Source organism: Dermacentor albipictus, chromosome 1 (genome assembly GCF_038994185.2).
Source record: "Dermacentor albipictus isolate Rhodes 1998 colony chromosome 1, USDA_Dalb.pri_finalv2, whole genome shotgun sequence".
Taxonomy (NCBI): Eukaryota; Metazoa; Arthropoda; class Arachnida; order Ixodida; family Ixodidae; genus Dermacentor; species Dermacentor albipictus.
Window position 1 is genome coordinate 312081366 of NC_091821.1, and position 11428 is coordinate 312092793.

The 11428-nt window shown below is 47.7% G+C and overlaps 2 protein-coding genes across 3 annotated transcripts in view; one reads left to right on the forward strand and one right to left on the reverse strand.

Annotated features, from left to right (window-relative positions):
* LOC139054503 (uncharacterized) overlaps positions 1-9598 on the reverse strand; it is a 42089-nt gene extending 32491 nt beyond the window's left edge. For both annotated transcript variants that reach the window (XM_070531573.1, XM_070531574.1), the window contains exons 1-6: positions 8947-9598; positions 8779-8887; positions 8268-8334; positions 8052-8150; positions 7328-7953; positions 7157-7223 (exon numbers count right to left, since the gene is read on the reverse strand). In XM_070531573.1, the coding sequence (XP_070387674.1) occupies positions 7742-7953; positions 8052-8150; positions 8268-8334; positions 8779-8887; positions 8947-9227 (768 nt within the window). In that variant the 5' untranslated portion in view covers positions 9228-9598 and the 3' untranslated portion in view covers positions 7157-7223; positions 7328-7741. The remainder of the gene's footprint in view (positions 1-7156; positions 7224-7327; positions 7954-8051; positions 8151-8267; positions 8335-8778; positions 8888-8946) is intronic.
* On the forward strand, positions 327-2749 carry LOC135904981 (recQ-mediated genome instability protein 1-like). The gene has a single exon (XM_065435978.2). The coding sequence runs from the start codon at positions 543-545 to the stop codon at positions 2157-2159; it is 1617 nt and encodes a 538-aa protein (XP_065292050.2). The 5' UTR covers positions 327-542; the 3' UTR covers positions 2160-2749.
* Positions 9599-11428: the final 1830 nt, after the last annotated feature.

An 11428-nucleotide genomic window follows, 5' to 3' on the forward strand; every position in this document is an offset into this window, starting at 1 on the left:
CCCTGAAACGCTTCTTTCTGCAGCTGACGGCAGGCGGTGAAATTAACAGTTGCGCCGTCGCGGCAGCAGCTCGCATCCCCATAAGCGCAGTGAATTTTTCACTTTCTTGTTAAAAACCAGGCAGTCACCTGTGCCAAGTGTTATACTAAACGAAGTAGACGCCAAAATACGATCTTTCTGCAAAATTTGAGCAAGCTTAGCGCAGCGGTGAGCGCAAAACCTTTTTTACGAACTATATATATATATATATATATATATATATATATATATATATATATATATATATATATATATATATATATATATACGAAACTAACAAAAGTGTGTCTACATAGGTGTTCTGTGGTATTTATGCGCGAACCGCGATTACTGTACCTATTCAGTCATCGTACTCGTACGAAATGTAATTGAGGCTTCGATATGAAGTACTGAGGATGCTTTTTATGAGTTGATTGCTGAAAACTTTAGGCAGAGTTTGGAGTTGAAAGCAACGACAGGGTAGCACACATCGGCGATCTGGCGGGAATTGTGAAGAGTACATCATGAGCCAAGTGGACGATCTCGCCGAAAGGTTTGCGCAACAGCATATCAGAGTTAATAGAAATTGGCTGCAAGCTTGTGCAAGCCATTTTCAAGTGGAAAGCACCGCTTCTCTACAAAGAACGGCATTTGGCGGCGACGTGTACAAGCAAGTCTACTACCAGTTGCTCCTAACAAATCTCTGGGAACTGGGAATGACTTGCCTGCCTGAGAGTGCACTCGCTGCTCATAAGCTTATGCTGAAAGGTTCATTTTTTCTCCAAGTGGACAGTGTGCGTGACGTCAGCCAGCCGGCGTACTCTCAGTTGCTTAAAATCACGAACACCGAGAACCCCAACACCGTCGTCCAGGCGGATCCGATCGAGAAACCGTTTCCGTGGCAGGCGCAGCCGAAGAGAATGCTAAAGCTGGAGCTCACTGACGGTACTCGCCGGATGCAGGCTATCGAGTTTGAACCGGTGCGATGCATGAGCGTCGACATGCGACCTGGCATCAAGGTACTGATCACGGGTCCCGTTGAATGCCGACGCGGCGTGATGTTCCTACGCGCGGACAATGTCCGTATCCTCGGCGGCATGGTCGAATCCCTTTTGGAAGAGAACTGTCGAGAGGCAGTGCTCTGCCGAGTCATAGGTCGCGACCCTGCTCAGGTACTAGACGGAGCAGCGCGCCATCAGACCGCCAACCGCTCAGAAACGGACAGCGACGTCATAAGTAATCGCCAGAGTAGCAATAACCGAACATCTGATCGACCTGAGCGAGTTCGTACAACGAGCGGATCGCCACGAACCGGGCATGATTTCCAGCAGCACAATGACAGCAGAGAGACTACTATTCCAGTGGCGAACAGCAATTCGACAACAGTTCGAATGTCCAGCTCGGTGTTAGATGCGTGGGATAGAGCTGACGAGGCAGACGTGGATCCTGATGATGTACTGATGAGCCAGATTAACCTGGGAAATCTAGAGCCGGAAGCTGAAGGGCCAGACTGTATCGATGACGATGTTGACGAAGATCTCCTTCGTGAGCAGCTCGACTTCCAAGCACTAGCGGCAGGTGATGGAGCATTACGGGATGCTGCTAACTCTGATGAAGAGCACAACGCTGGTGAACCAAACATTGAGTCACATCCAAGCACTTCTGCTCAAAGCACAAGCAGAAATATTGAGCCACTTAAAGAGGAGCCCCAGCAACGGAATGTAGACAAACAGTCATTGCCGTCTCTTCCATACACACAACTTAGCTGTGTGTTGAAAAATGGCAAGCATCCAGACAACTCCGAGGTTGTGATTATCAAGGGCTATATTTCCACTCCTACAAGCAAGCTGAAGGTAAGCCCAGAAGAGATGTGGCAGCTTTCAGCCATTGTCACTGATGATACGGCTTCATTGGAAGTGGCCATTGACAATTCCTTATTGGCAAATTGGATGGACTTGACTGCAACTGAGGCAAAGAAAAAATGCAAACTGTCTTCAAAATTCAAGGATATTTTTGCAGGAAAGGTGGCACAGTGTCAAGAGAAAATGAGGTCTTTGAATGGGCTGCTGACAATAAGTTTCTCTGGCAGGGATGCGAAGTTGCCTGTGCTGCTCGACTATGATGAATGGAAGCAAGACTGAAACTTTACTGTGTTTCCGTTTCAGTCACCATGTCTGTCTGCGATAACGTATGTGTTGTTGATTGTCGCCAGATGGAGGCGGCTTTGAGTTCAAAAATGTTTGCTATAATACTTCCACTGCAGAATACCCCACCTATAAACCAAATCATATCTTTCTTCATTTAGCAAATGTACTGTCATTCTGCAGTGAAATATGAAAAATTTATGTGGAGCAGTACACATGCTCTTCCACATGTCAATGTTAACTGGCTTGAGAAGCTGGTGCAATTCATGCTTTGACTTGCAGGCTGAGCCTAATGAACTTTCCGGAACTGATTGCACATTGTTATCATGTCAGATATTCGTTTAGTGATGCACAAAGGCATTTTGCATTTGAGTTCATGCTATTGCATTAGAATTTAACAATTTTTTTCATTGTAGAAAAAGCACATACACCTTGAAGACCAAGATGTCTCTTGCCATGCACTCTAGTCTTATTCTGTTCCTCTATTTTGTACCTGTGCATTAAAGTGCCTTGGCATTTAGTTCTCATTTTTCACAGTAATTATGGATGTGACTTCATGATGATAATAAAACTTTTAATTTCCTTTCTTTGTGAGGTGCTGTGGCTACATACTCCTCCTGTTGTTTCTGATAGGACAAGGGAACTCATTTTTACATTTATGATTACTGACATTACTTTGTTATTAATAATTCAGTGAGAACCCAGAAAGGGCTAGTTTAGTGCCCTGTACTGAGAGCCACATATAATTTGCTTAGTTTGATATTGCTTGCTGCCTTTTTTCTCGTGCAGTCATGACATAGTACCAATTTGTCATTGACCGGTAAGAAGTCTTCTTATTGTTTTAATGCATTGACCTTGCACTGAACATTTCTTTCAACTGCATTTACTACTCTTGTAGCTACAGAGTATCTTAGTTCTTATTTTATGTATTAGCATGATACTCTGTGAAACAAATGTTTTCGACAGACCTTTAGTCAAACAGGCCAGTGTTTACAATACTGCAACTCTACAATATTGAGTGGCAACTTTGTGAACTAATTGTGAAGACTGCTCCAAGTTACCGAGCTAATGTGATTCAATGCGAGGCCTTTAAATTAGCAGATGAAACATTTAAGTTGTATTTGCCAGGATGACTCCTCACATAATTCTGAAGAAATTAGCCAGTTACTATGCTGCTTTGTGCGACTGGGTTGATGTGACGCAGCCAACACAGGTGTGGCAGATGCAGCACAGAACACTTATAAATGTGTCGGCCACAGTGATGCAGCTATTGGAGCATGCTGCTTGTGCGGTTGTGACCATAGAAGAGAGAATAAAATTTAAGAGGGAGTATTATGTCAGGTCAGGCAAAAAGTTTGTTTGCAAAGCAACCTCCTCTGATGTTGTCTTCCTGCTTTCAGTTGCCCAATGTGCACATGTGAACAGCGCTTCTAGACATTTTCTTTCTCCATATTCTAGACATATTACGACGTTTGGTTTGTGGTAGGTTTTAATGCCACTGGCCTGCTGTAGTTGCTGTCGCTTTCTCCACCCCTTGCCGCATGCTTTCTGCTCACATTTGAGGTCTTTATTTCACATCATTGGTTCCTGGAAACATTGTTGCCTGGTGCCTGCCCTACACTTCTCGTCGATATCTCATCTGAACCAGAATGTTGGTTCCCAATAAGTTTGGTTTATGAATACTTAATTGAATTGTTTATGTGCATGGAGAAAAGGAAATAAACTAAAAGGGAGGAATACTTCACGCAGCCAGCCTTTGCAAGACAACTCTCTGTAGAAGTGGTTCCCTTCACATTTTTGATACCTTCTGTAAACCTAAACTACCATAGATTTTTTCTCAAAAGTCGACCCAACATGTGGCTACAATGTACTAATGTGGCTCTGCTCAGCGGACTACGCCCAGTGGGCTTTGTTCGCTGTAGGTTTTAGTTGGCGCGCACTTATTTGGGGGTGCCTTGCCAACCATACTGTGGACGTTTTCTCGCTATATGTCTCTGCAATTTTGGTTGTTTATATTGCAACGAAAGAAATAGTGAAAACACCGATCAAGAAGGATAGGTTAAAACTTAAGGAGTCTTTTTTATATGAACAAGGCTTCTGTACAGAAGCCAAAAGCTATAAAATTTTTTAAACCTTATCCATCTTGGTTGGCTATTTTCACTAAATCTTTTGTTCGACATACTTCCTCCCAACCAGACTAGATGCCATCAAACAAACTATTTTATATTGCTACATGTACCTTTATTGTACATGTACATTTAAGTGGCCCTCGACAATTCCTTATTCGCAAATTGGATGGACTTGACTGCAACTGAGGCAAAGAAAAAATGCAAACTGTCTTCAATATTCAAAGACATTTTTGCAGGAAAGATGGCACAGTGTCAAGAGAAAATGAGTTCTTTGAATGGGCTGCTGACAGTAAGTTTTTCTGGCAGAGATGTGAGTTAACTGTGCTGCTCGACTATGATGAATGGAAGCAAGACTGAAACTTTACTGTGTTTCCTTTTCAGTTGCCATGTTTGTCTGCGATAACGTATGTGTTGTTGACTGTTGTCAGATGGAGGCGGCTTTGAGTTCACAAATATTTGCTATAATACTTCCACTGCAGAATACCTCGCCTATAAATCAAATCATATCTTTTTTCATTTCGTATATGTACTGTCATTCTGCAGTCAAATGTGAAAAATTTATATGGAGCAGTACACATACTCTTCCACATGTCAATGTTAACCGGCTTGAGAAGCTGGTGCGCAGCTCGTTGGCTGGCTTGATTGTAGGGTTGTAGATGACGTGTTTCATTCCCAAGGGAGCAACTTAGCTGCCCATTCTTACAGCATGGTTTACTGCTCGGTGCCACAATGCAGGACATATACGACCGAGCCTGGTGTGAGTTTTCATGCGTATGCCAAAATGGAGTGGCAGCGACGTGCCTGGCTGCTAAGTGGCAAAAGTCACTGAAACCGAAATATGGTGATTGTGAGCAAGTGTTTGGGGGGGGGGGGGTACACACAGGGCTTGTAGAGTGCTCACTAGATATCGTGAAGTCAATCAAAACACCCTGTGCGAGATGCATGTGACTTGCACGCACAGACAACGCAGAAGTGCAGATTGAGGAGGCAAAAATATAAGTGGTTTAATTACAGATAATATATACCAGTGATAAATCATCGTCCCGCAATCATATTTTGGCAAGTGGCAATCAGCACTCCATGTGACAAAAGGTGTGAAAAGTATGGTTATTACAGCAAAAGTGCACATAACTAATTTATGAAAGATCATGAAAAATGAATAACCAATAAGAAAGTAGCAGGTTGCTGGCTTGCTAAAAATTATAATGATGTTTCACTTCGTGAACGGGTCGGTTGACTCGCGCTGGACCTGCCGCCATTTGCTTTCTGAGAAACTTCTTGCTTGACCACTCGATCGCCAGACGAACCCGGTACATTCATGGAGTACACAGAACCCACAGCAACTGCCAGAGGAGGTGAACATAGAATAAAGAACAGCTGAACCCAGGTCCTCCAACGCGACGTTCCCCCACCGCCCTCTTCCCCCCTCCGCCGCGCGCCTTCCTCTCCACTTCCAGGCACACGTATCCCCCGGCGCTCGCTTCCCTTTTTCAGCTCGGCGGTATCCGCCTTCATCTCGCCGATTTCACAGACGGGGCATGTACGCTTGCGTGTAAAAAATCATTACTGCTCTGCACACGAGTCTGGACTGTATGTGCTAGAATATTTTGCAGCCAAGACGCCACACATAAAACGCTTATTTTTACAAGATATTTCGAATATTTATAGCGTTACAAATATGAGGGGCAGCAACATGGCGGCGCCTTTGCGGTTGCGACGTTTTTTTCTGTCCAGCTTTTCCTCTTGAGGTGGTATTGGCGGCGAGCTCCACCACTGGAAAAGCTGGCACCACCGTCGGCGTGACGTGGCATGAGGGATCACGTGGACACAGCGGCCACGTCGGCTGCTTCGGAAGCGCCGAAGCGAGCTGAAAACGAAAGTTTGAAGACCCACCTGCACCGCGGTTCTGATTAAGTGGTGAGGCTTTGCCGCATTGGGTGTCTGCTTGAAAACATTTGGAAGTGCTATAATAGGTAGTGGCTGCCTTTGGCGGTGTGCAGCATGCATGGTAGGCTACTGCTCAGTGCCGCAGTGCCAGACGTACACAATGGAGCCCGGTGTCAGCCTTATTCACACGTAGCCGCAGGGCAAGGAGCTGCGTGAAGCTTGGCTGGCGAAACTTAGGACTGGCAGACAGCAATCGGCTTCAACTTGGGTATGCAGCAAGCACAGACGCGATGAAAATTTCTGCTACGGCGCCGGGACTGCGCGATGTTCGGTGAGTAGCAGAAAACGCGCACTGAGACGCTCGCCCACGCCCGCTGCCTGGCTAATGTCATGACGCTTTATTAGGTCTATGAACTTGTTGATACTAGATTCTGACAAGTTCACTGGAATGGAAAGGGAGCGGTAAGAAACGCATTAAAAGAAGGCATGGCATATGGTCATGTTTGTGTTATGAATTAATTCACTGGATTACAAAAAAGAAGCAGAGGGAAATCGCACGCTGAGAAGACCGATAAACATTCAGTGCGATGCAACTTGAGAAATAATATTGAAATGTCCAAAAATTTTGAAAACAAGGAAAGATTGAGTCGTTGCGACGGCACATCACAGTCGCCGTAGGCGTCGAAGTCTCTATAACGAAATTATTTTTGAACAGTTCTGATAGCGTCCACGCAACAATGGTTGCTAGTAACTGTCAAATGCTCATACGCTGCGGCCTATGATCACGGCACGGTGCGAAAACGCGCTCACAGCGAAAGCAAAACATTGTGCGCGGACATGCATGCAGATGCGCAGTCGGTCGCTGGGAGCCCATGCGATCGCTGCGTTGATGCTTCATTCTGCTATGCCCAATGTGGTTATACAGACAGCCCTCTGTAAGAACATATTTCACATAGTTTACTTTCAGCGCTTGCCTACCTTTCACGCAAGAAGCCGGTTTGGGAGACTCCATCGCGGCGACCGCGCGTAGTGGCGTTCGCTGTACCTATTCGGTAAAGAGATGGCGTCTGTAAACGATTCTGCGCTTTAAGTTTGCCCTGGAATATTATATCGGCAGTCAAAAACTTCTCTCGTTTTGAGAATACTTACATAAATGTCCAGGAGGGCTGCCGCGTGGTGTGTCGGGTGCGATCGCGCAAACAGCTCGCTTTTCCGTTCTCTCGCTTGCCCTCTCGTGATTCGTTGGCGCCCGCGCGTTTCGTCACGGCGGCCATTGCGCCGGGGCGGGACCACAAAATGCGTTTACGTCACACTCCTGTCAATCATTCCAAAAGCGAGGGGAAACGGCCGCTTTCGTGGAACGGTCGACAAGGGCATTCGCTTCGAAGAATGAATGGCCGTTGCCATAGCAGCGCTAGTAGCAGACGATGCGCCTGTCGTCTGCTCATAATGTCGTCGCTCGCCGAACATGGCTGGCCCTGGCGGGGGTCGAGTTTTTCGAGATTAAAACGCGATCCGCCATCGCCGAACGTTAGCGATGTTAATTATTGAAAACAACTGTGATCACAGTGAAATTAAATGCTGCGCCTGCGCTGTGATAAATATAAATAGTGCTGTTTTAATTTTGATTGATCCGAGTGCATTTGTCGAGAATGCTCGCCGTTTCACGTTGTGCTCCGCGAGCCGCGAGTCATCCGCGAGCCGTTCGACCAAGGCGTCCCGGTGGGACGCCCGACGAGGGCCTCGCGACCGGCGCTGCACCCGGGGTTGGTAGCCTGGAAAAAGTACCACTTTTTAATGAACTAAACACACAACTACATTACGTCCAGTGCATTCAAGCTGTGACATTGCAGGATATTTCCTTTTCACTTACTGGTTCTCACTCCGCCAGGGCCAGCTGCAGGCTGTGCAGTGGCTGGAGGGCTTCGGGGCAGTGGCTCAACAGGGCCCACTCCTGGCTGCTGCAGTGCTCCTATATTGGTTATAGAGGGTACATTCACTCAACGGTTAGAGTAGAAATAGTTTGCGTTCCTTATATACGAAACAGATTCCACAAACAGGAAGGCAACAGGGAAGAGCAAAAGCTTACCTTCACGTGAAAGGCCACTGGTTCCTGCGGTGGTGCCCACAGATTCCACGGTCACCTCCATGGCGGGCTGAATTATGTATAAAATGCGAAGAAGCAGTTTTGTCAAGTTTGCGTAATCTGCTCCTCCCAATATGCACTAACATAGAGTTATGACAGCAGAAAAAAATCTCTTGAAATCCCAGTAGTAAACCATCTTGTGCATGCCAGCAGCAAACACATGCACATAAAGGAAGAAAAACTATTTCTGTTATACCAGTGTCACGCAGGCACTTTTGATCTGAATCGATCCCGATCGGGGCAAAATTTCTCTATTTCTGTTGCCTCCTTCGCGGAATGAAGAAAGGAGCCAGTGGCTGTCGAGAAATTCCATCTAAACTGGGCGCGATTGCGAAGGAAGCGGCCTGCGTGACTGGGGTATAACATTGCTTACGCGATGCAGTATACGCGGCGCAACTACTGTAAATTACTGCCGCGTCCTCCCGTTTTTTTGGTGCGTTTGTCAATGGCTTACCTCGTCGAGTGGTTGGTAAAAAGCCTCGCACACTCCGGTCACCGTGGAGGTGCCCACTAGGGCGATGATACGGCCACGAAGGCCGGGCAGACGGCCACCACCCGTGCCGCTGCAATTACGGACAGCATTGTAAATATCGCGAGCAACAGAACCGCTCCTCGCACTCACCTTTGACTTGCGGAAGCTGTGGCGGCATCTCGGCGGGAAAGAAATACTTCTTTCCGCCAAAAGACCTGCCACTGTTCGGCTGTCTTGGCGGCCGGGCCCTCAGTGTTCAGCAGGGCGGCGAGCTCACTCCAAAGCTGCCGCCTCCGCTCCACCGTGCACTCCGGTGTGAGTGCACACGATGCCCGCACAAGATAGGGATGGCCCTCCATAAACGCCACCAACAGTTCACGTTGGTGTGGCGACACGTGAGGTCCAAGCTTGACGTTCTTGTGCGACGACATTTTGGCAACTGACGAACAGCGATTTTGCAATTGAACTGCGCGCTCCCGCCAATTTGTTTTGACGTGTGCGATACCACCTAGCGGACTAAACCAAAATATATGCCGCTTAAATTAGTTTTCTGCTCTCGCATGAGATTTCCGAGGCAGATTATATGTTGCAACAGTAAGAATCTTTTTCTTATATTACGTGTTTAATTATTAAAGCATCGCAAACATTCTGCACTTAATGTATCGTCCCCGATCGAAGCTCAAACTGGTGACGCAAACTTCCGGGGCTGGGCTCGCTCGTTTATTGGCTGTGCTCTCCCTCCCGTTCTCACAAATCTTGCGGACGGCCTACTTTGTGACGTCGCAGCCAGACCGAACGAACGGAAAAGCGAGGTGAAAAGCGAGCTGTTTGCGCGATCGCACCACCTGAGCGCGCCGTGTGATCCCTCATACTACGCAAGGGAGGCGCTTCCGACAGATGGCGACTCCGTAACTCCTCGCCCCCAATACTAACTATATGCGTGAAAGTTCTGTGGTCACGTGTAGGGCTGAATCCTCTGGATTCACGTTTGTTACGCAACGCTCCCTCCAGCACAAGCATACCGGGAGGAAATGTGCCCCGCTAAGCGCCACGTGCACATTTATCGTCATAGTTGCAACATGTTAGCGCGCTAGAATAGCAGCTTGGGCTTGTTGGCTTTCCATCCTGCTAGTAACAGCGCAAAATGTAGACAAGGGACGAGACAAGAAGACACCCCAAGCGCTGTGGTGTCTTCTTGTCTCGTCCCTTGTCTACATTTTGCGCTGTTACTAACTAGCAGGATGTTAGTGCGGCGGCTGCACGTTGCTGTTAGAAGAGCGTGCGCAGTCTACGCTATTTTTTTCAAGCGAAGCTTGTATTGGCTGTATTGAATTGGCGACAAAAAAAAAAGAGAACCCAGTTGCTCCCAGCGCAGAGCAGCTGCGGGAGAGGGCGGTTTGATTAGATGACAGCTGCACCGGCGCCGGAGCGTGTTTTTAGCAAGGATCAGCGCCACCTAGGTAGCACAAGGCCTTTTCACTCCGATCCACGACGTAATGTTACCGGCTCAACTGCCATAGAATTAAATGGAGATGCTCCCGAGTAGGCAACAATAATTTTCACGTTACCGCTTTCATCACGCCAGCCTTGTCAATGGAAATTTCGGACCAGGTAGCGTGACGTCATGGATCGGAGTAATCAGGCCTTGTGCTATCTAGGCGGTGTTGCAAGGATTCCAGCTGCATAGACGCGTGCTCACGCCGCGCACGCGACCAATCAGAACCGTTTCGCTTCCGCAGAGGAGGGAAACGGCAGGAAGGGTTTTCGCGTGCGCTGCGCTGGCTTCGTTTCCGTTCAGTTCAATCTAGAAAACGGATGGACGGCCATGCGTTGTGCGTTCTCCCGAGGAACAGGCAGCCTTCCACGACCGGCTGCGAGAGCACGCCCGTGAAAGGGGTCGCCGTCAGCGGGCTGATCCAGCCGCTAGAGCCGCCCGAGAGCAGGCAATCTGACCGCAAGGAAAATAAAATCCCGAGCTGAGGGAGTGGGAGGCCGAAGCAATCCGGCGCCGTTACCTGTGTGTTACTTAACCGTGACGAAGGTCAGGTGCACGCAGGGAAAGCTTCGCTTACTCCCATTTTCCGGTAGGGGAAGGGTTGGTCATTTCTTTTTCCATAGAGGAAATATATCTTATTTGTTTCTTGTAAGCGTTTCCCTCCGAGATGTCTCTGAACTTCTGGAGTGGAAATAGTGGAGGTGGCTCTCCAGAAGTGAAGCCGGTCGCCGCCATCTTGCTAGAGGCTAGAAGCCCGCGGAACTGCCGTAGTGGCCGTTGCAGACCACACAGTATGTTCGTCGTGTTTATTGGTTGTGCGCTGTTGCAACAGTGGTTAACTGATCGTGACACGCTTCCCGAGGGCAGTGCAACTCCCGAGTAAGTGGTAGCTACACCAGTCACGTAAACATGACGCCGGCTGTAACGTTTCACTTGTAATATTAGCTCGCGTCGTCTGCTCAGGACTGTCGTACGTCGTTCGTGCGTTTTCTTCATATGGCAACGGTTTGGAAGGCGCTCGTAAAGTGCGCGTATTTCAATATTAAATTTGCGTTTATATTCTATAAATAATCGTCACGTCAGTGCGTGCGGTTTTTTTATGTGTCGCATGCATGGACCACACGTTAGAAGAAGAGG

Bases quoted from the DNA above. Each gene is read 5' to 3' on its own strand.
- LOC135904981 (XM_065435978.2), top strand. From the start codon at position 543: ATGAGCCAAGTGGACGATCTCGCCGAAAGGTTTGCGCAACAGCATATC.